The sequence below is a fragment of the Rana temporaria genome, chromosome 6 (genome assembly GCF_905171775.1).
Source record: "Rana temporaria chromosome 6, aRanTem1.1, whole genome shotgun sequence".
Taxonomy (NCBI): domain Eukaryota; kingdom Metazoa; phylum Chordata; class Amphibia; order Anura; family Ranidae; genus Rana; species Rana temporaria.
In genome coordinates this window covers 159,650,390-159,675,309 of record NC_053494.1, presented here as the reverse complement: position 1 = coordinate 159,675,309, position 24,920 = coordinate 159,650,390, and the positions used below count along the sequence as shown (strand labels likewise).

Sequence of the window (24,920 nt, the reverse complement as noted above, 5' to 3'; positions counted from 1 at the left end):
GGCTGCGATTGGAGTCGCTCAAGCTTTATCAGATCAATTTAAGCAAATGCTTGAACTTATTCCTGCCGAGCAGGCAGAAGAGTTTTCGGATGTCCCTAAGGCCATATGTTTTACGGTAGACGCAATCAAGGATTCCATCCAGCAAGCGTCACGTTTATCGTTATCCCTTATCCATATGAGAAGACTCTTATGGTTGAAAAGCTGGGAGGCTGAGCCCCCATGCAAGAAGCTCCTGGTAGGGTTCCCCTTCCATGGAGGACGGCTCTTCGGAGAGGACCTAGATAAATACATTCAGACCATTTCAAGCGGCAAGAGTACACTCTTGCCAACTAAGAAGAAGGTTCAGGGGCCTGCGTTTAAACGACAGTCCTCCCCTGGGCAGGGGCCCTCTAATGCCAAGCAGTATCGACGGCCTCCTGCAAGAGCAAACTTCGGCTTCAACAGCAGATCAGAAGGACAGGCTGTTAGAGGCAAGAGGCAGTGGTTTCGCAAGCCAGCAAAACCAGCCCCCAAGTCTACCTCATGAAGGGGCGCCCCCACCCACGAAGGTGGGGGGAAGGCTGCGACTCTTTTCGGAGATTTGGGAAGCCAGCATTCCCGACGAGTGGGTACGGTCTTCCGTGGCCACAGGCTAAAAGCTAGAGTTCCTAAGGTTTCCTCCTCCTCATTTCCAGGAGTCGAGGATTCCAAACGATCTGGAGAAAGGAGCCGCGTTAAGATCGGCTCTAGATCATCTACTTTCCCAGGGAGTAATAGTAGAAGTACCAGTCCTGGAACAGGGGCTGGGTTTCTACTCCAACCTAATGGAGGCTACGGCCCCCCGGGTGTTCACGAAGGTTCTAGCTCCAATCCTAGCCAAGCTAAGGATCCAAGGGGTCACGATCCTAGCATACCTGGACGACCTCCTAGTCATAGACCACTCGTCTCCCGGCTTGGAGCGAGCAGTGGCCCTCACGGTCCAATACCTCGAGAGGTTCGGCTGGGTCCTAAATCGAGAAAAGTCAGCATTCCAGCCCACAAGGCAGTTGGAATATCTCGGCATGAGATTAGACACAGAACAACAAAGGGTGTTCCTACCTCTGAGGAAGGTCAAAGCCATCAAGGAATTAATCCTACTGGTTCTAAGCAAGAAGGAACCGACTATTCGCCTATGTATGAGACTACTAGGCAAGATGGGGGCTACATTCGAGGCGGTGCCATACGCCCAGAGCCACACTCGCATCCTGCAGGCAGCCATCCTGTCAGCATGGAGCAGAAGGCCACAGGCCTTGGATATCCCGTTGCCACTCTCATCAAGAGTCCGGCAAAGTCTGTGTTGGTGGTTAGACCCTCAGAATCTACTGAAGGGAAAGTCTTTCAACCCAGTGGCTTGGAAGATAGTGACCACAGACCCCAGCCTGACGGGCTGGGGAGCGATTGTGGATGGTTCCACTCGCCAAGGTATTTGGGCAAGGCCAGAGAAGCTTTTACCCATCAACATCTTGGAGCTCAGAGCGGTTCGACTAGCCCTCAGGGCTTGGACGTCGAAATTGCAGGGGTTCCCGGTGAGAGTTCAATCAGACAATGCCACGGCAGTGGCATACATAAATCACCAAGGGGGAACCAGGAGTCAGGCCGCTCAGAGAGAAGTGAGCTTGATTCTCCTAGGGGCAGAGGCTCATGTGCCCTGCATATCGGCAATATTCATTCCCGGAGTGGACAACTTTCAGGCGGACTTCTTAAGCCGCCAGACTCTATTGCCGGGGGAATGGTCTCTGCATCCACAAACCTTTCAAGCACTCTGCCAAAAATGGGGAGTGCCGGACGTGGATATCATGGCATCGAGACTCAACAAGAAGCTAGACAGGTTCATGTCCCGCTCAAGGGATCCGATGGCCTGCGGAACCGATGCTCTGGTTTGCCCTTGGCATCAGTTCAAACTTCTTTATGCGTTTCCCCCGCTCCAGTTACTACCCCGCCTGCTGCGCAGGATCCGGGTGGAGCACATACCAGTCATCCTGGTAGCTCCAGCATGGCCCAGAAGGGCATGGTACTCACTAATCTTAAGGATGGTAGTGGGAGACCCTTGGACTCTTCCTCTACGGCCAGACCTGCTATCGCAAGGTCCGATCCTCCACCCTGCCTTACGGCATCTAAATTTGACGGCCTGGAAGCTGAATCCCTGATTCTCAGGGGTAGAGGTCTGTCTCAGAAAGTAATCTCTACCCTAATCAGAGCCAGGAAACCGGTCTCTAGGGTGATTTATTACAGGGTCTGGAAGGCCTATGTAGGCTGGTGTGAGTCCAAGCGATGGCTTTCTCGCAAATTCACCATTGATAGAGTTTTAAGTTTTCTCCAGCTAGGAGTGGATAAAGGATTGGCATTAAGCACAATCAAAGGACAGATTTCTGCTCTGTCAGTGTGGTTTCAGCGGCCGCTGGCCACCCACTCGCTGGTTAAGACCTTCCTTCAAGGGGTCTTACGTATTAAACCTCCAGTTAAATCCCCGCTTTGCCCGTGGGATTTAAACCTTGTTCTGTCAAGTTTACAGAAACAACCGTTTGAGCCGTTGGCTGAAATTCCTTTGGTTTTACTGACAAGGAAGTTAGTATTTTTGGTCGCCATAGTTTCCGCAAGAAGAGTATCGGAACTGGCGGCCTTATCCTGTAAGGAACCATATCTTATTTTTCACAAGGACAGGGTCGTTCTCCGCCCTCATCCTTCCTTCCTACCGAAGGTTATATCCAGTTTTCATTTGAACCAGGATTTGGTATTACCATCCTTCTTCCCTAAACCTACTTCCAGAAAGGAAGGGTTGCTGCATACCTTGGATATCGTCAGGGCCATGAAGGCCTATCTTAAAGCTACAAAGAAGATCCGGAAAACAGATGTGCTGTTCATATTACCGGATGGGCCCAAGAAGGGGCAGGCAGCTGCAAAGTCCACCATTTCTAGGTGGATTAAGCAATTAATCACTCAGGCCTACGGCTTGAAAGGGTTGCCTCCTCCAGTATCATTAAAGGCTCATTCTACTAGGGCCATGGGCGCCTCCTGGGCAGCGCATCACCAGATCTCTATGGCTCAAGTTTGCAAGGCGGCAACCTGGTCTTCTGTCCACACGTTTACAAAATTCTACCAGTTGGACGTAAGAAGGAATACTGATACAGCCTTTGGGCAGGCAGTGCTGCAGGCTGCAGTTTGAGACCCTCGGATTCCGGGGGCTCCTCTTTTTTGAGTTAAATTTAAAATTTAAGATTATTTTTCTCAACTAAGTTGGATTTATTATGATTTGAGTATTTCTCTAAATTAAATCCTTTTGTCTTGGAGATGTTCTCCCTCCCCTCATTGTGAGCATTGCTTTGGGACATCCCACATAGTAATGAATATGCTGCTCTGTGTCCCGTGATGTACGATAAAGAAAAAGGGATTTTTAATACAGCTTACCTGTAAAATCCTTTTCTTGGAGTACATCACGGGACACAGAGCTCCCACCCCTCTTTTTGGGGACCATTTTGGGAGGCATACTGCTTGCTACAAAACTGAGGTACTCCTCCTATGGGAGGGGGTTATATAGGGAGGGGCATTTCCTGTTTGAGATTGCCAGTGTCAACACCTGAAGGTACTCCATATAACCCACATAGTAATGAATATGCTGCTCTGTGTCCCGTGATGTACTCCAAGAAAAGGATTTTACAGGTAAGCTGTATTAAAAATCCCTTTTTTTTTTAACTTCATTTTTAGTAGACAAACAGAAAACAATGTCAGTGAACAGTCACGGAACATAATTTGCTGGTATACAACATAATATGCATGCACATATGCATTGATAACCGGTCATTCCACAGTACATAATGGTAGAGCTTACAACGGTCACAGTAGAGGGAGGAGGGAGATTACGCTATACCAAACTTAGGAGTTTAGAAACCAATAAACCTAACATCCAATACAATAGATCAAAGGCACATATATGAACCTAGACTCCAGCCCACAATGTCGGCATACATGGGTAAACCTTAGTAATAATATGCAGTGAAAGCTTGTTGGCAAATTATCAGAACATTGGGTCTCTAGCCTCTACCTAAGCAGTCCAGATTTTATCAGATTTTTTGGAGCACTTCCGACACACATACCTAAGCTTATACAGTGGTAGAGCCAAGTTTATTATGGATTTCTACTCCATCACCAGAAACTGTAGGAGGCATACATAGGTAAACATTACTAATCGAATACAGTGCAAGCTCATTAGCAAAGTATCAGAGCGTTTGGGTTTTTAGCCTCTAACCAAGCAGCCCAGATTTGATCAGATACCCCCCCCCCCCCCCCATGTCCGACAGTAGGAGGTTCGGGCAGATTCCATTTAGATAGAATACCCTTTCTGGAATAAATTCTATTGGTGTTTTTATTGCTGTCCATGACAACTGCTCCTCAATTTCTTATGTGGGTGTCACAGGGATAGGAAGCGAGGGGAAATCTATTCCAATGGAGTCACAGATGGAATAGAAAATCTGGAGCTTCAATGGACTAAGGGTACCGTGTTGTTGCAATAGACCTTTTTGGAGATTGAAAGCTGACAGAATGTGTTTTTTTTTTTTCCCCCTTTTATTCCAAACTAAAAGGATTTGAGGTAAAGTTAGATAACTTTCTAACATTAGCACAGCTGCAGCTTTTTAGTAACCGCTTTAGTAGCACACCGATAACTCTTTATAATACTGGTCTTTATATGCAAATGTTTCTGTATATAGAGCTGCTGGGTCCTTTTTGATCAGATTTACAATAGTACTTGCGTAGCATGACTGACCTGGAAAAGTCTAGTCTATAGCTCATTATTAATAGTTTAAATGAGAGGCTAGTTTAGTTGTAACTTAGAAATTATCTTTTATGCAAATTGCCAGAATTTCCTGAATATATCTTTAAAACTTACTTAAGTGCTATAAATTCTTACTATAATTTACCCAATTAATATCCCACATTTATAGAGCTCCTGCTACATTTTACTGGTCAACTTCAACTGCAAATTAATACTTCTAAACATCTGCAGTACTCCAAATTTATTAATTTACCACAGCCAATATTACAAATAATGTCTATCACAGAATAGTATATCTTAACGCTGTGAACTTTTAGGGCCCATTTACATGCAGTTCTGTGCAGTGTGATTTTAGCCCATTCATTTTGAATAGGTTGAAATCACACTGCACCAAAAGTAGGTCATGCAGCCCCTCTTAGGACCCCTTATTCACTCCAAAATCTACTTTGTCTTCCCACTCACCACTTTAAATGGGATTGTGCTCCTCAAATTAGACAGGCGCTCACCATCTTTCATACCTCTCCATTACAAAAAAGTAACTCCGTTTTATATGCATGTCCTGCGGTTTGTGTTTATCATGCAGGATCCACTTTGTTTCATTATTTCCCATTACAGAAAGGTATTGGTGATCTGTCAGTTCACAACTTTGTATCCCTCTTATCTGTTTGGATATGGTCTTGTATGTTACCAGTGAAAAATACAAAAAAAAGAGATGTAATCCGTTTTAAAATGTTTTATTTAAAATGATAAATACAAAATAAGCTGTTGCACTCACATTTAATAAGTGTTCACAGCACTATAATACACTTTTATATCTCACAATCAATGGAAATATATCCATCTGATTCGTTTTGTCATAAACATTGGTGAAATCTTCATAGGTAACCAGGGAGAAACTGTTTTTATTCTTGCAAGTTCTGTTTTGATCTATAGGCCAGCCTTTTTTACCCAGCATGCCTTGAGGTTTCTTCAGGGGTGAAAATGCCTAAAAATTGTTCAAAAATTGTACATAAGCCAGCAGCTGGATCAAGCCTGCCTTTTAGTTGCCCAAAGCCATTGTTTTTCATTATGCACCATTACGACTTTCTAGACCCTGGCATCCTAAAAACCAATGACATCATCAGTTAAAAAGGAGGATGTCTGTTGCCTCTACAGCATCTTTGTTTGACCCTTCTGTGCCTCTCTCCCTCAGCACTGGGGTCACATTAGCTGACTGATGGAGAGAAATTGAGAAACATTAGGACTAGTCGGTAACAGTGTGCAAAAGTGTATTTGCTTTGGAAGAATGAATCACCTCCTAATATTGGGTGTCCTACCTGTGGAATGTAGTTGCAATATGTAATGTTGTTGGACTTTTTTTTTTCATTTTAGAATGAGGAGCCTTGAGACTGTCCATAATTTTAAAGGGTGCCTTAACTGAAAAAAGGTTGAGAAATACTGCTATAGACCATATAACTGATGATGAGCGCCAGTGCAGATAAAATTACTTTTAATCAATTCAATTATATAAGATGCATTTACAAACCTAAAACTAGAAGAAACCTCCTATTGTACAGTAGGGTACCAGGGCAAAGCAACCCCTTCTGCACCCACTCTTAACTAGGCAGTCGGCTTACAAAGAGGGTTGAGATGCAGATTACAGGCTTCCAAAAAGGAAACTGTAAAAACCATCCCCATTAGTAAGGTGGAAAAAGGGACAAACTCTCTATCCTGGAAAATTAAGCACCTCAACGCTCTTTGTCATTAACACTAACTTTTTTAATATCTTTGAAAAAGTGTTTTTGATGAAACACATCAGCTGGTATCTGTTGGTGGTGAGATATAATGAGTACATTAGTGTAGGTGCTTATTATTTTTATATTTATAATTTTAAAAAACAGATTACACTATTAGCTAGATTCAGAGAGACTTAGGCTGGTGTATCAGTAGATACGCCAGCCTAAGTCTGAATTTGCATCGGCGCTAATTTAAGCGTATTCTGGTAACCAGATAGGCTTAAACTAGGCTCCGATACGAGCGGCGTAAGTGTCTTACACTGTCGTATCCTAAAGTGTAATCTTTAGGCTGACCGCTAGGTGGCGCTTCCATTGCGGTCAGCGTAGAATATGTAAATGAGTAGATACGCCCATTCACGAACGTACGCCCGGCCGACGCAGTACAGATACACAGTTTATGTAACGCATTATCAGGCCTAAAGTTAATCCATCAAATAGCTGGAATAGTAATGTTAAGTATGGCCGCCGTTCCCGCGTCGAAATTTGAAAATTTTACGTCGTTTGCGTAAGTCGTCCGTGAATAGGGTTTTACGTCTACGTCATTTACGTCCACGTCGAAATCAATAGGACCGTGCGGCGTACTTTGCCGCAATACACACTGGGATATTTAGGCGGACGGCGCATGCGCCGTTCGTAAAATACGTCAATCACGTCAGGTCTAGCCCCATTAACATAAAACACGCCCCCTCAGCCTATTTTGAATTGGGCGCCCTTACGCTCGCTCACTTTAGGCTACGCCGCCGTAACTTAGCAGGCAAGTACTTTGTGAATCATGTACTTGCCTCGCTAACTTACGGCGGCGTATCGTAAACACGCTACGCCGCCGCAAAGTTAGGACGCCCTTTCGGAATATAGCTATATGTTTTTTCTTGCATATCTAATGGCTAAAATTAAGATGCCATATCCAGACTGATAAGCGAGGTAAAAAGTTGTGGATTGCCAGGTCGCTGTGACCTTATTGCAGTAGGAAGGAGGCAAACAATCAGAGGAGATGCATGTGAAGTTGAGTTGCCTATCTGTAATGGAGAGGTACTAAAGATGGCGAGTGCCTGTCTAATTTGAGGAGCACAATCACGTTAAAGTGGTGAGCGATTAAGGTGGATTTTGAAAGCAAAAGCAACGTTTTTAAAGTTGTTATAGACTGTATTGTGTGATGCACATGATTGTCTATTGATAAGGATTTCTATATAACTCTTGATCTGGTTTTCATTGTACTTTATATGTGTTAGAACTAGTGCTTACATTTAATATCCCTTATAAATGATATATGCATCATGCAGCCAATTTTGTAATGCCCTGCATAATACATAAGTTTGGTTCTAAACACCTATACACCAATTTGTGACAAATCATGGCCAAGAAAGGTTGTCAAAGATTCAATTTGACAAAATTAAGCACAAATGTAGATCTTTTTCTCTGTCAAGTTGAATGTTGATGAACCTTTCTTTTGTTCCGCACATGTTCTTCCATTTGTCATATAATGTTTTTTGAGGTCTCCTACTTTCCAGCTCAAGGTTTTTTTTGCAGATCATGTGATCTGTATGGCCAAATTTTTCCCATTGAGACGATAGTGAATTTAAACCAAGTATTTATCTTGACTAAACCTGTATGTACTGTAGATATAAATATCGGTGTTGTCATAAAAGTGAAGTAATTAATAACATCTTTCATATCACTGACACTTCCATAAGACTTTGTTATTTGTGTTTTTGTAGGATCTTGGCATGGATTATTTTTTGATAGGAGAGTCTTTTGAAACTTCTGTTCCGTGGGACAGGTAAGACTCCATGTACACTGATTAAGCTCAACTCAAGACTTCCTTTATTCTGAATCACAGGCAAATAGATTAGTACATGTTTAAAATGGATATATAGGAACTGTTTTACCAGTCAATCTATTTATTTTTTTGGCAATTTCTGAGCTGTAGACAGCAAAACCAGGTTAGTAACCTCTCTATTGCAGCTAGGCCACCTTCCTGCCCATATCGGCACACTGAGGAGCTCATCTCTATCACTCTGCCATCTCCTTTTGTCAGCATGTTCCTTGTAAGCACATGTGCATGCTGCAAACCTAATTGGCTGCTACTACCCAACCTTTCTCCTGCAGTGCAGTACTCTACTCTATAGAACTTGGATTTCCAAACTACGGCCCTCCAGCTGTTGCGGAACTACAGGTCCCATGAGGCATTGCGAAACTGACATTTACAGACACGATTAACCATGATGGGAATTGTAGTTCCTGAACAACTGTACGGCCTTAGTTTGGAGACCCCTGGTATAGAAGATAACAAGAGGCCGATACCAAGCCAATTTAGGATACTTACACTAGCTACATTTACAAAAAAAATGTGTTTTTCCATTTCTGCATGGCATTCGCTTTTTAACAGATGGACAGTAATAGGAAGTGTGCAGAAATAAATGATCAATTACTGTCTTAATATTTGACATTCCATGAGAGTGGAGTTTATGCAGAAACATAAATAACAATACTGGCTTAACTGTCTACACTTTGTGTCTATTGAAGAGCAGGACAACTAAAGTTCACAGTGCTTCGCCCACCAGTACTATAGTATGCATGGCCAAGCTGAACTACTTTGCACAGCTAGCCAGTGGGGTGGAAAAAACACTAATGGAGAAACAAATGAAAAGTGGATTACAGAACGATGACATCCAAATAGCAACAAATGTTTCTGATACGAGCATGTCACGTCCAACCATATAGCAGGAAATGTTTCCCAGGACTGGACACTAATATGAATCGTAAAACAAATGTTCACAAAATGGCTTCAGCTGGCTCTCCACCCATCAGGAAAGCCCCTCTAACATGTGTCATCTGTGTAGGACTGTGATCATAGAGGCCAACATGGGTGAAACATGTTAGAGGAGCCTAACTGAAGCCGTTTTGTGATTCACTGTATTGGTGTGTGGTCCTGGGAAACATTTCTGGCTTTATGGTCAGTCTTGATATGCTCTTATAGTGACCTAGCATCCAACAGCTGTGTTTGAACCAGCTGATACATCTGACAAAAGCATGTAAGCGGTGCTGCTTTTAAGCCAAAGAGCAACAGTTTAGGTATCCCTGCCCTTTGTCAAGCCAGTAGTGGCAGGTCTTCTAACTTACCCAACTGATGTTTCTCCCCCAGGGCTGTCAGCCTGTGAGAGTATGCATGCTGTCATAGACTGTCAAAACAAAATCAAAGAAATTCCCAGCTCAACTCACCGACCAGCCTGCTAACCAACCAAATTATCCTGTCTAATCATATGCATTAAAAACAGGCGTTTTAGTTTGCACACAGTTGAAAATGCATGTGTAAGATTCAGAGCCCCATCAAGGCACCCCAGTATTTTCTGTAGGAGCCCACCCCTCCTTAAAGGCCCAGTGGTGCACTGGACACCCAGCATATAGCACCATGGCAGCAAAGGTGTCCAGTATGTTCCCTCACTAATATTTCAACATAACAAACAAATGGCCACTGCCTCCACCTATAACTGGCCTTTGCAAGGAGCACATGGAAGTCGTAGACTTTCACCTTGTTTGACACGTGGTTAAGAGGAGAAGCCAGGAGTGTCTGTGGGGAACCTGAGAAATGGCAGATCAGGGCTCCAATGTGCACAGAGCAGCTTAGTATAACATTTTTGTTAACTTTACAAACACTTTAAGGGCCTCATACGTAGGCTTTGAATGTTAAAAAAAAAAAAAAAAAAATCAGAGAAGTATTAAAATTGTCGGGATCTTCGGTTGGACTGGTTACCAATGCATATACAGTGAAACCTTGGTTTACGAGTAACGCGGTTAACGAGCATTTTAAAAAAGACGAGCAGCTTTTATTTTTTTATTTTTTCTGACTCTGTTTACGAGTGTTGTCTCTCAAAACAAGCAGAATTCAAGCTGGCACGGGGGCGCGCTGGTGAATGGTTCGGAGCCACTCAAAAATATTAGTTCCTGGGTGTTTCCAAGCCTTTCCGAGGTCAGCCGAGCTGTCCCTGATGATTTCTGAGGCTCTCCGGCGCCCCCCACCTCTGGCCACATACGGTATTGCATGCCATTGAAGTCAATGGGGAACAAATTCTTTTAGTTTCCATTGACTTCTATGGGTAAACTCACTTTGATATGCAAGTGGTTTGGATTACGAGCATTCTCCTGGAACGGATTATGCTCGTAATCCAAGCTTCCAATATGTTTTTGCCTCTCCCGTTTAATCTTGGCTTTAAGCCAACCAAAAGTTCTAAATATCCCAATAGGGACAGATACAAATGTGTTCATTAGAATGGGGAAGGGTTAAAACTTCAGTGTTTTCATCACTGTCTGTGCCTTCCTGACCCTGTGACAACTGCACCTCCCATTTCTTGTGCAGGCATCACAGGGAGAAATGAGGCAAAATGGCTGGAATTGGGCTTGAATCCATATCCAAGCATTCCTTTTTAATACAGCCTCTAATTGTATTTGTAAGTCTAAAGCTCCTGCAAACACATCTACAAATATTTTTTGCAATATAAGCTTTTTCTGTCACTTTTCTGCAGTTTTAGTATGTTTGCAAATGTGCATTCAGATTTAAGAAATTCAATGCACAAATCAGTCAAATATCATTGCCTGTTTTTTGACAACACATTTACTTGGTCTTCTGTATAAAAAGTGTGCAAAGAACTTGCATCATTTCCCCGCTACAATCAGAAATTAAAAATTCTCAGAGGTGTACATTTGAAATGTAATAAGAAATTAGTATGGCCCTCTGATTTCTCCTGTAATTAATTGTATTGTAACTGTACTGTCTGCCCTCACTCTGTAAAGCACTGCTCAAGCTGTTAGCACTATATAAATCCTGTATAATAATCATAATAAAAGCTTGAAACTGAATAGTGACTGAGGTGGAGATAACGGTTCTTAGTGCTGACAACGAGATGTATTGAAGCGGGAGTTCACCCTGAATTTTTTTTTTAACCTTAGATTGATGCTCATTTTGTCAAGGGGAATCGGGTAGTTTTTTTAAATCGAAGCCGTACTTACCGTTTTAGAGAGCGATCTTCTCCGCCGCTTCCGGGTATGGTCTTCGAGACTGGGCATTCCTGTTTGATTGACAGGCTTCCGTCGGTCGCATACATCGCGCCACGAGTAGCCGAAAGAAGCCGAACGTCGGTGCGGCTCTATACGGCGCCTGCGCACCGACGTTCGGCTACTTTCGGAAAATCGTGGAACGCCCATACCCGAAGACCATACCCGGAAGCGGCGGAGAAGATCGCTCTCTACAACGGTAAGTACAGCTTCGATTTTAAAACAACTAGCCGATTCCCCTAGACAAAATGAGCATCAATCTAAGGGTAAAACATTTTTTGAGGGGGAACTACCGCTTTAACCACTTAACAACGGCCCTATAGACGAAATACGTCTACAAGGCGGTTGCTTAACTCTGGGAGGGCGTCAATGTACGTCCTCCCAGAATCGCGCGCCCTGTGGGGCGGCGCGCACACGGGAGTCTCACGGTGTGTCTCACGGTAAATCGCCGCTGATAGCGGCGGTTTACCACGTGATCGCTCCGTCCAATGACGGAGCGATCACTAGTAAACAAACCGGCGTCATGTGATGACGCCGGTTCCTCCCTCTCCTCTCTGTACCGAACGGTACAGTGTGAGAGAGGAGAGGGGAGAGAGCGGAAGCAGCAGCAGCTGCTGCTGCTGCTGCTGCTGCGGGCTGGATCTGTGACACATTCAGTCACAGATCCAGCCATCCATCCCTCCCTGTGCAATACTCTGCAATGCCCCCATACTCTGCAATGCCCCCATACTCTGCAATGCCCCCATACTCTGCAATACCCCCATACTCTGCAATACCCCAAAATACTCTGCAATGCCCCAATACCCCACAATACTCTGCAATATCCCACAATACTCTGCAATGCCCCAATACCCCACAATACTCTGCAATATCCCACAATACTCCGCAATACCCCACAATACCCTGCAACGTCGTCTATGGGGATTTTTAAGTAGCGAAGTTTGGCGCCATTCCACGAGCGTGTGCAATTTTGAAGGGTGACATGTTGGGTATCTATTTACTCGGCGTAACTTCATCTTTCACATTTATGCAAAAGAATGAAGAAAAAATACTAAATTTGCCAAATTTTATAACCGAAACAAAGAAAAATTATTTTTTTTTACAGAATTTTCAGTCTTTTTTCTCTTATAGCGCAAAAAATAAAAAATCCAACGGTGATTAAATACCACCAAAAGAAAGCTCTATGTGTGTGAAAAAAAGGACGGAAATTTCATTTGGGTACAGTGTTGTATGACTGAGTAATTGTCATTCAAATTGTGAGAGCACCGAAAGCTGAAAATTGGTCTGGTTATTAAGGGGGTTTACGTGCCCAGTGGTTAAGGACCAAAAAGCATTGGAATGTCTTGCTCTACATAGTTATGAATATTATATTTTTTTATATTGCAGGGTGCTAGATCTTTGTCGAAACGTCAAAGAGAGAATTGTTCGAGAATGCAAAGAAAGAGGCGTTCAATTTCCACCACTATCAACGTGCAGGTACGTCATCTGTTGCCTTGTCAGAACATCCACTACACTATTCCAGTTGAAAGTTTGTTATGCATCATGGATCTATAATTGTGTAGTTCTTGCACATGAAACAGCATTACCATACAGTTTTTATGCCTTCGCTGCAAAGTTTTATGAGCAAAGGACATCTTAATACTATACCACTAGAGGAAGCATCATAGCTCCTGTTGGTTAGTCATCTAAAGGTTTTATAACACCAGCCAGGCTAGAAGTAAGATTGATTGATTGGAGTGCTTAACCTTTGTTAAAGTCAGCACATTGATTGCGATTGATACTGAATAGTAATCGCATCAAGGTTTCAAGATGGAAATTTCAAAACGAAATAAAGACCACTTGACGAACATAATAGAAATAAACTATTATCATGTGGTTGTTAATTCCTACGACCAGCACTTTATGAGTTTAAAATTGGAAAGATCCACTCAAAGAACTGTTGGGAGTTTTATTTTTTGTTTTATACAAGCCGAGTAACATTTTTATCTCTCTTTGACGTGTTATTTTTTACTCGATTGAGCTAGATTAAATTGTTAGCAGTTTGGGTTGTTAAAAACTTCCAAAGCTGTAAACAGAATTGTAGATTATATTTAGAACTTAAGAAAATAATTGAGGGATGTGGTAAAAAGATGAATAACAGATCTCTTAAAAGCCTCAACATCTGAGGAAATGCCCTTAAAACTTTCTTGGTGGTGCGTTGCAAATGTGTCTCTATTATCTATTCTCTCCAGTTGAGATAATTGCAGGGCATATATCTTCACGCGGCAGTGCTAACAAAAACAAAGCTTGAATTGTAAACCAAATTCTTTCACACAAAAATGTCAAACATATTCTCTGGTTTGTCATTACATGTTTATGGTCCGGCTTGGGTTGATTATCTTTCGTCGTGGGTTCCTCCAGCAGCATGGACAGATGTAAATCTTGCTTCTGCACTGCTATCGGGGAAAATGGTTTGTTAGACTCTTTAAGTAAACGTTTAGCCCCGTAGGCTGGCCACACGCAAGGAAAAGATGATGTAGGCTGATTGTTTTATGTGGGGTACACACAAACCGCTTGATTGAATGGGGGGAAAAAACAGATCGCTGTACTAACAAGTGCTGTTGGTGCAACGATCTTCTGCTGTGCCTTCGTGTTTGGACAGGGGGCCTGCCTTTCCCGCCAAAACACACCGATCAGCGCATGCAACCATTGACTGGCAGTGCTTATCGGATGCCAGTCAGATGCTGGTTTTCCAGCATGATCGTTCGACAGAAGCTAGGACCAGCTACTGCAGAACCGACAACTGTGCACACAGCCAAAAGTCAGCTGGTTCCGGCCAAACTGACCATTTTCGACCTGTGCATACCCATCCTTACTCATGCATCTTGGAAGCTTTTTGTATGACATTATAAATGTAATTTGAATTAGATGCTAGTAGAAAATAAGCTGTTTAACAAGGAAGTCCAACTCATTTCAAAGTACAAATGAAATAATTTGTACATGTGTTCAGCCAGTCTTGTAATTCTGACACTCCTAGAAGACGGGGCAAAGCAGGAACAAAGATTGTCTCTGGACAGCCGCACTCTGAACAAATTGTAGCCTTTTATTAAAAGGACAGCACTACAAGCCACAGCAAAATAAAATAAAACCTGACTGCTGATGCATTTTCCACTGAAACTAGTGCTTAGTCATAGCTATGACTAAGCACTAGTTTCAGTGTGAAACGCGTCAGCAGTCAGGTTTTATTTTATTTTGCTGTGACTTGTAGTGCTGTCCTTCTTTTAATAAAAGGCTACAATTTGTTCAGAGTGCGGCTGTCCAGAGACAATCTTTGTTCCTGCTTTGCTAAGTCCATTGCCTGCACCTGAGTTGTCTGCAACGGAGGATATTCATCTGGGTTCCCACCTGGAGTGGCTATTCCCTTTCCCCTAGAAGACGGGGCAATCAGGTGCCGACTAGACTGTAATAGCACTGAGTCTATATTGAAGCGGCGCCACAAAGTCAGCATCGCACCGATTGGAACAATACCATTGCCGACAATAGACTCTGACTTGTCATGTGATGACCAAATCACTCCAATGTGAACGAGGGCTTATTTGTTCAAAGCTTATTTGAACAAGCTGACGTTAGAAGCTGATTGGTTACTATGCACAGCTGCACCAGATTCTGTATGCACCAATTTTAGTGAATCTCCCTCAGTTTGATGGCTAGCTCCATTATTTAAATCGGAGGTTCACCCTAAATCTGAACTCGAGCTTATCCAGAACAGCTTATAAAGTACATCGACATTTCGCTAACCCTAATTTTTTCAAGCATATAAATAAATACCTTGCATCTGTAGTTAATTGCAGACACTTCCAGGTATCCCTCCTGCGGGAGTGGGCGTGTCTCTTCCAATTCTCAGCGCCCCTGTGTTTGTTGGGACTAGTTCGCAATGTCTCCTGGGAGCACAGTGTCATGCTTTCCAGGAGACGAATTCCAGGAAGTATTTGCTTGTGGGCTTCACGCTGCCCACAAGCAAAATGGAAAATGCCACCAGGAAGTTTTATAAATTATTCTTTGCTGCCGAATGAGACCGCGGAGGAGTAGGAAGCTTAAACATGTGAGTTTTACAAGCTTGCCTACATTAAAACACTTAAATTAGCATGAAAAAAAAAAACGGACCGCGGAACCCCCGCTTTAAGCTTGACATGCCGCGTATTGAAATTCAGTTGGTTCAGCAGGTCCTGGCTGACTTTTGGCATGTGCATATTCCTATCTGTTCAACAGAAGCCTAATGGCCAGCTTCTGTTGAATGTTCTTGCTAGAAAGCCAATGTTCGATCAGCACTTGGAGCCAATGGCTGCAGTGCTAATCTGTGTTTTCTGACAAGGGGGAGTCAATGGTGTGGCGGGGGAGATACCTGCATCCACATTGCTTGTAAGGATGCAGGGATCTCCCAGTTTAAATATATATTTTTTTAATCCAGTGGTTAAATTAAATAGGGGGGGGGGGGTGTGTATGCCCTGCCTAAGTCTATATATGGATGATCCCGCACAGTCTTGTTTTCCCCCAAAAAATGTATTTATCTATACAAAGACATACAACTAAATGCCTGCTTCTGCTCCTGGATTTACTTTAAGTAGATTGGGGCAAGACGGTGGATAAGTAGTTTTCACTTCCGCCTACACTAGGGTCATCGGTTCGCATCCCAACTATGACTCTACTTACCGTGAGTTTACTCCGGTTTCTTCCCACACTCCAAAGACATGCTGGTAAGTTAATTGTCTCCTGTCTAAATTGTCCCCAGTATGTGTATGAATGTGAGTTCCTTGGGGGCAGGGACTGATGTGAACGTGCAATATATATGTGTAAAGCGCTGCGTAAATTGACGGCGCTATATAAGTACCTGTAATAATCCAGACTACACATGAATACATAGCCAGTCAAACACATGCACTTTTCTTGGGAGAGTTGTGTGGGCTGGGTATTACTACCCAGTCCCTGTCCTGCACTGGGTTATGACATAGGCCCGCCTCATGCACTTTTTTCCTAATTGTGCAGATCTGTCAAAAAAGTGAAAGTGCTCCATGTGTCAGTCTATGGCAATTTCTTTTGGTAATCTTGCAAACCTTTTGCAGTAATCTGCTGAACAATAGATCTCCTCTTTGTAACATTCACCATTATGCAACCTTCTAAAACCATTTATGGGCCCATCACACCTCAGTTTCCTTAGCCTCCAGCAGGTGACTTCATCTTCAAAAATGATATAAAATAGCTATTACAATAATGTTATGCTCATCATGCAAATCTATGGTCATCACTGTTTTACTGCATTTATGGCAGCCCCATCATAGACATTTTATGTATTTTCTCAGGATATTTTTGGCTAGAAATGAATAAAGCACACAGGATAAATTTACACTGCAGATCTTGGTGTTCATGTCCAAATAAGCACAAGTTATTTTTAGCTCTGAACTCCATATATTACGCTCTATGTACTTTCATAGTACATTAAATTAAACCGCATTGTGTGGAAAATCCGCAGTCATGTTTCTTCTGTTTTTCCATTCTAGTTGAGATTTTATGAAGTTGTCTTTCCTCTGCTGAAGCTCATCATAGCTGACATTGTACTATGCACCTTGGAGGTGACGGTGGATAATATCCTGTGGTTACATTTTGTTTCTCTATCGCTGACAGATTTTAACCTTCTTTTTTTTTTTTTTTAAAGCTAGATATAGGCATTAGATGACAGTCTATCAATGTATTAAAATTATATGTGCAAAGACATTTAAGCTACTAATTATCTATGCATGCTGCATAGAACCCCCAAATCTCCAGCTTATTCCAGGAAGAGATCAGTCATAAAATTCTAACAATATTCTTCTTAAAGCCGAGTTCCACCCACATATTTATTTTTATTTATTTTTCGGCATTTCCTTTGCTTCTATAAATCATATACAGTAAATCATCTCTCTAATGCAATCACGGTTAGAGTAAATCTTTTTTAGAATTTACTTACCTTAGTTTTCGTCTGCCTGAGCGCTTCCATCTTGATTGTGGGCATGTGAAGCCCACTAGGACTCACTTCCGGGATAAGGTGCTGCTGGCTACCCAGCATGCACCTCCCGATCTCGCGCATGCACAATCTAGACAGGGCGTAGTGCAGACATTGTGTCTGGTTGCCATCACAATGGGCGGCGACTTAGGAAGGGCCAGTCCCATTGTTATAGTAACGAATCCTGTTGCGATACCCATGGACTCCTGGAAACGATGAGGAGGAGGATATGGCGTACATCACTGTGCCCCAAAAATGGCAGATTAGAATGGAACATCCTAGCAACAAGACAGATTCAGTAAGGAAAAATAATTTTTTCGCCCAAATGTTAAGCAAGCAGAAAGGAACTGATTTATACAAAGATGAAATTATGGGTGGAGCTCCGCTTTAAAGAGATCCAGTCAACAGATTTAATATTTGATATTTTAAACTGCCCTCTTCTTATAAGATTATATCTGCATTCTATAAAAGAAAAAAAATGCACTTAAAGTCCAAAGAAATGCTAAATGATTAAGTTCAAGAAAAAGACTATTTGGGAAAACACAAAGACTTCCTGGGTCCTAAGTACCAGATAAATTGAATGCTTACCAAAAAGCAAGCCAATCTAGCAGTTGGCTAAACCCAGCCCAGGTCTTTGGTTAGTACACCAGTACCAACTCCTCCACTATAGATGGATCCTTTGGCAAATGGGGAATTGACAGATCAAAAAACTTGTATGCATTAATGGGTATGAGACCACTGCAGGCTGATGATATATGCAGACTCTCACTGCTATAACCTCCACCTTCGTACGGCTCGTAGATATAGAAAGTGCCCAAGAAGAAATAAAGAACTAATTGATAAATTTATTGTAAAAAAAGGAATACACTTACTTAAAAACACGATAAGATAGCGTGTAAAAATTAAGCCGGCCGGCTACAATACAAAAGCTCCCGTTCTGCGAACGTGGCGACGTCGGCACGTACCACCTTTAGAAGCATTTAGTCAGACATTTTCAATAAGGGACCTTATTGAAAATGTCTTTGTTGACTGAACGTGTCTGAGGGGGTACGTGCTGACGTCGCCACATTCGCAGGGCAGGAGCTTTTGTATTGTAGCCGGCCGGCTTAATTTTTACACGCCATCTTATCGTGTTTTTAAGTAAGTGTATTCCTTTTTTTACAACAAATTTCCTTTAATATCTGCATATTATGTATGTTATTTATCTGTAAAAACATCTATTGTATAGACATCAAAAAGTCCTGAGGTTGCTGCTAAATGCCGCCATTTTCGGTGTGAAGTCAACCGCTTCCATCACACTCAGAGCTGTCAATCAAGTGACACACTGAAGTATTTCACTTCACTCCTCCCCCAACCTGCCAGGGTTGATACATAAAAGGTTATTTAGGGAGGTGATGGGATGGGGCGAGCTAAGCCAGCACAGACAGGAATTGGACAATACCAGATGAGGAGAGGACTATCATGTGCAATGAGGGAGGGGGCTGTGCTAGAGAATTGACTCTTCAGGAAGGAGGTCCTCAAGTTAACCAGTTCCCGACCCCCGCATGTACATATACGTCCACAATATGGCACGTACAGGCACATGGGCGTACGCGTACGTCCTCGCCTATTAGCGGGTGGGGGGTCCGATCGGGACCCCCCCCCCGCTACATGCGGAGGTCGGGTCCGCTCGGGGAGCGATCCGGGACCACGGCGCAGCTATTTGTTTATAGCCGCTCCGTCGCGATCGCTCCCCGGAGCTGAAGAACGGGGAGAGCCGTGTGTAAACACGGCTTCCCCGTCCTTCACTATGGCGGCGCATCGATCGCGTCATTCCCTTTATAGGGAAGACACGATCGATGACGTCATTCCTACAGCCACACCCCCAAACAGTTGTAAACACATACTAGGTGCACCTTAACTCCTACAGCGCCACCTGTGGTTAACTCCCAAACTGCAACTGTCATTTTCACAATAAAGAATGCAATTTAAATGCATTTTTTGCTGTGAAAATGACAATGGTCCCAAAAATTTGTCAAAATTGTCCGAAGTGTCCGCCATAATGTCGCATTCACGAAAAAAATTGCTGATCGCCGCCATTAGTAGTAAAAAAAAAAAAATTAATAAAAATGCAATAAAACTATCCCCTATTTTGTAAACACTATAAAGTTTGCGCAAACCAATCGATAAACGCTTATTGCGATTTTTTTTACTAAAAATAGGTAGAAGAATACGTATCGGCCTAAACTGAGGAAAAAAAATGTTTTTATATATGTTTTTGGGGGATATTTATTACAGCAAAAAGTAAAAAATATTGCTTTTTTTTTTCAAAATTGTCGCTCTATTTTTGTTTATAGCGCAAAAACTAAAAACCGCAGATGTGATCAAATACCACCAAAAGAAAGCTCTATTTGTGGGGAAAAAAGGACGCCAATTTTGTTTGGGAGCCACGTCGCACGACCGCGCAATTGTCTGTTAAAGCGACGCAGTCCCGAACTGTAAAAACACCTTGGGTCTTTAGGCTGCATATTGGTCCGGGGCTTAAGTGGTTAAAAGGCACATTCAAGTGAATAAAAATAATTTATGGAAATTAAAACATTTTAAAGCGGGGGTTCACCCTAAAAAAAAAAAAAAATTCTCTACCATGCCATCCAGCATACTAGCGTTAGCAACAGTATGCCTTTATTTTAATTTTTATCGCTGTACTCCGTTTAATCCATTCAGACTCCCGCAGGGAGTAGGCGTTCCTATGCAAAGGGGAACATGATTGAAGGCCGGCTATGGCGCGTCACGCTTCCCGAAAATTGCCGAAATAGGACTTGGCTCTTCACGGCGCCTGCGCAGTCAGCTCCTAGTCTGTGCGCAGGCGCCGTATAGCGCCGTGAAGAGCCGAGTCCTACTCCGGCTATTTTCGGGAAGCGTGACGCTCCATAGCCGGCCGTCAATCATGTTCCCCTCTGCATAGGAACGCCTACTCCCCGCGGGAGTCAGAAACGAAAGTAAAGGATTAAACTATGAGTACAGCACAAAAAAATAAAATAAAGGCATACTTTAGCTGATGCTAGTATGCTCGATGCCATGGTAGAAAGTTGATTTTTAGGGTGAACCTCCGCTTTAAGTAGAGATTTTAAATACTTGATTTTCTCTGTTCTTTCACCTTACCATGGTGACAGATTAAATGACTGACCAGCGATATCCACTTTGATGAAGAAGACTTGGGTTGCAATAAACTGACTTTAATTGGTCAGATAAACAAAATCCAGACACAAATTGTATCTTTTGTATAAAACTATGTGTCTTTCCTACCCCTTCCTGCTTTTTGCTGCTCAAAACTGTTTTTTATGTTAAAGTAGTTGCAAACCCTTACATATACCTAGGGAAGTGGCTGGCCTTTGTTTATCTGCAGTCTGCTCTTCTCTACATCAGTTGAAAGTGCAGAATTTATAAAGCTTGTAGGTGGAGAGATGAAGTTGCACCCTATTTTGTTCAGATTTCATGTCTGAGGTTTACAACCACTTTAATAGAGGTAGGGCTTTGTTTTTCTCATGTTAGATCCTCCATCGAGGAGTGCCTTAGATCTTGCACTCTAGATATACATCTATGGGGCTGTAAGCACACTCGCATATCAGGAAGTGCACTGCTTCTTTTTCAGGAGTGATTTAGAACAAAGTATAAATCATTCAGGGTATTTTCCTAGGCAATTAATATTTGTAGATGTTCCTTATTGCATAGCAAAGCTCCACTTTAAAAACTGCCCAACCACTACCACCCCTTACCTCCCAGGATCGAATTGTATTTGGTATAAATCAGAGTTGGTACCGCCTCTTTTAAAAGACATCCTTTTGCAGATGACTGCTATAAAGATATTCTTTTAAAAAGATGAGTGATTCGGAGTTGCCTTGTCCTTTAGGAAGTGCTGATGAGTAGTCTGCCAGGGAGCAGTAAACTACATCACACACTGATTCTATGTATGTATTCTGCTTCTCTCTCTGTTTTATGAATATGTTTTAACAGCTGGAATTCAATAGCTACTACAGCATTCAATCTTTCAGCAAGAGTAATGCAGCGGCACAGCAATTCCTTTGCAGCCCAGTGGATTACACAAGCATGGGAAATACTGAATCCTTTATGCCTACATGCATTCTGTTTATGGGGATGTGTATATTTCGGTGTATCGGATCTACATGGCAGCCGCTTCTTTTAATACTTGTCTTGATAGTCTTGGCAGAGTCTGTAGGTACAGATTATAGTCCTATATAAAGGAGCATACTGTGTTTTGTAACCTAAATATAGTTTGATATTTAAATACACTTCTATAAATAGATGGGTTTTTTTTTAAGGGAAAGTTGCCTTGTGGTTTAATAACATTTTTTGATTTAAAGCGGGGGTTCACCCTATCGACGGGAAAAAAAAAAAAAAAATTTCTTTTACCTTTAAATCAGGCATTGTAGCGCGAGCTACAGTATGCCTGTCCCGAATTTTTTCCCCCCATACTCACCTTGTAGTCGTCCATCGAAGATACCGGGGAATGGGCGTGCCTCTGGAGACGGAGGATGATTGACGGCCGGCTCTGGCGCGTCACGCTTCTCCGGAAATAGCCGAAATAGGCTTGGTCTTCACGATGCGTGCGCATAGCCTGTGCGCACGCGCCGTGAAGAGCCGAGACCTACTCCGGCTGTCTTCGGGGAGAGTGACGTGCCAGGGCCGGCCGTCAATCATCCTCCCTCTCCATAGGCACGCCCATTCCCCGCGGGAGCCGAAATCTACGATGGACGACTACGAGGTGAGTACGGGGTTAAAAAAATCGGGACAGGCATACTGTAGCTCGCGCTACAATGCCTGTCTCGATGGTAACATCAAGTACGAGAGGGTGAACTACCGCTTTAACTTCAATTGCATTTTGAAATATAGCTGGTGCTCTAAAATAAAGCAGAATTATATTTTTAAAGTAAGTAGAAATTAACCTTTAAGGCCCCATGCACACGAGAAGCAAATGCAAACACATGTAAACTCAAGTTTTCAAAGGCAAAAACCGGCGTTTAAAACGCCTGTTTTTGCCGCGAATTTTGCGGCGGTTTGCCGCGTTTAGCGGCGTTTTACCGCCTTTGCGGCTATCAGCGTTCATAACAAAGACATTGTAGACCCTCCCAAAGCTTTGAAACGCAAAAACATTTGCGTCTGAACCCCAAATTTTGCGTCTGAAAAAACGAGCCTAAACCCAAGTGCTTTAAAACGCAAAAAAACGTGAATGTGTGCATGGACACATAGGATAACATTAAATGTGTTCAGGGGCAGTTGAAAAAAATGCCCAAATGCCTCTGAACACGAGTTTACCAGAGTCTCGTGTGCATGGGGCCTTATATGCATTAAGATAAAAGGCCTTCTGTGTGCAGCAGCCCCTCTAATACTTACCTGAGCCCTATCTCTATCCAGCGATTTCCATGAGTCCCTCGGCCATCCGGGACTCTCCCCGATTGGCTGAGAAACTGCAGCAGTGCCATTGGCTCCCACTGCTGTCAAAGTCAGTTACCCAATCAGGAGACGGGGGGGGGGGGGCGAAGGCGAATTGCAGCTCCGTGTCTGAATGGACACACGGAGTGCCGCTCAGGTGCTGTGGGGGCACTCAACAGGAGGGAGGGGCCAGGAGCAGCGAAGAGGAACCAGAGAAGATCAGGATCGGGGCTGCTCTCTGCAAATCCACTGCACCGAGCAGGTAAGTATAACGTGTTTGTTTAAATATATATATAATAAATAAAGTGAGCCTTTACAATCACTAAAATGCGGTAGAAATTTACAACCTCTTAAAATGATAAATCGACTTTGTTTTATCAAAGAGATAATGAAGGGCAATTTGTCAGAACTGGAGCAGCTGGAATATATGCATGGCAAACAGTCAGCTTCTACCTTTTCATTTTCAAAGCTTAATTGAACAAGATAGCTGATTGGTTGCCATGCACAACTGCTCCAGTTTTGATAACTCCCCTACAATATATGTACCATGGTTCCTGTCATTAAGATCCCAATACCTCCTGCTTTGTCCCCCTTGATTTTTGGAGGCATTGATATCATGCTTTAACTATAGGAATTGCACAAAATCAACTTTATGCAGTGCTCTGGTCCAAATCCTTTTTGTGGAAGGGGGTTTATGGTGTGGGATTGTTTTTCAGGGGTTGGGCTTGGCACCTTAGTTCCAGTAAAGGAAACTCTTAAGGCATCAGCATACCAAGATATTTTAGACAATTTCATGCTCCCAACTTTGTGAGAACAGTTTGTGGATGGCCCCCTCCTGTTCCAACATGACTGTGCACCAGTGCACAAAGTAAGGCCCATAAAGGCATGGATGAATGAGTTTGGGGTGGAGGAACTTGACTGGCCTGCACAGAGTCTTGACCTGACATCAACCTGATAGAACACCTTTTGGATGAATTAGAGCGGAGACTGCGAGCCAGGCCTTCTCATTCAACATCAGTGCCTGACTTAACAAATGCTCTTTTGGATATTTGGTCAAACATTCCTATAGACACACTCCTACAACTTGTGGACATCCTTCCCAGAAGAGTTGAAGCTGTTGGCCTTACTGACCCAGTCAGGAAGGCTGTACAGAACCCCATGATTTCTGACAGCAGCCCTGTACGGAACAAGCAAATTTAACATGGCAGAAAAGATTGGTACAAATGGGTTGCTTAAAGTACATACTGTATAAAATACATTCGGTAAAATCTCATAAAATCTTTATTGTGTTTAATGTAATTTTTAAAAGGTTATCATGTAAAATTATTTGATATGCAGTGTTTTAGAAAAACTAGTTAGTGTTTCCGATCTCCTTTATGAAGCTGAACCCAAGACTTTGCAGTAGGGCAAGAGTGCAACTAGAAAGATCCTGGTAAGCAAATTCAGGTTTGTGCACCAGTAACCCAAAGGAGGTTGATGTAGGTATTATATATATATATATATATATATATATATATATATATATATATATATACTCACCTAGGTGGATGCAGCATCAATCCCTCACCGACTCTGCAGTGAGAAGTGAGCTGGTCACTAAGTTCTCCCCCGCCACTCTGAGCAGAGAGCTGGTTGGTTGTAGAGGGGGCAGGAGGGTCCGACTCTGGCTCTCAACAGATCACTGAGAGGCTGAGCCAGGTGCCGATCCAGGCTTCTGGGTGTATCCAGACCATGTGGTCAGGATATTTCCAGAGCTTGAACCAGCTCTGTGATGTCGGCTGAAAAATGGTCACAGGTGTGTAGAATGAACTGCACTCCTGTGATCTATAGGAGAAGTATAGCCAAAAAAGCTTTGGCTATACTT

General features: G+C 42.9%; 1 protein-coding gene across 1 annotated transcript in view; it reads left to right on the top strand.

Annotated features, from left to right (window-relative positions):
• AGPS (alkylglycerone phosphate synthase) overlaps positions 1-24,920 on the top strand; it is a 287,284-nt gene that overhangs the window by 226,404 nt on the left and 35,960 nt on the right. The window contains exons 16-17 of the mRNA XM_040357672.1: positions 8,277-8,338; positions 12,997-13,086. Coding sequence (XP_040213606.1) covers positions 8,277-8,338; positions 12,997-13,086 — 152 coding nt within the window. The remainder of the gene's footprint in view (positions 1-8,276; positions 8,339-12,996; positions 13,087-24,920) is intronic.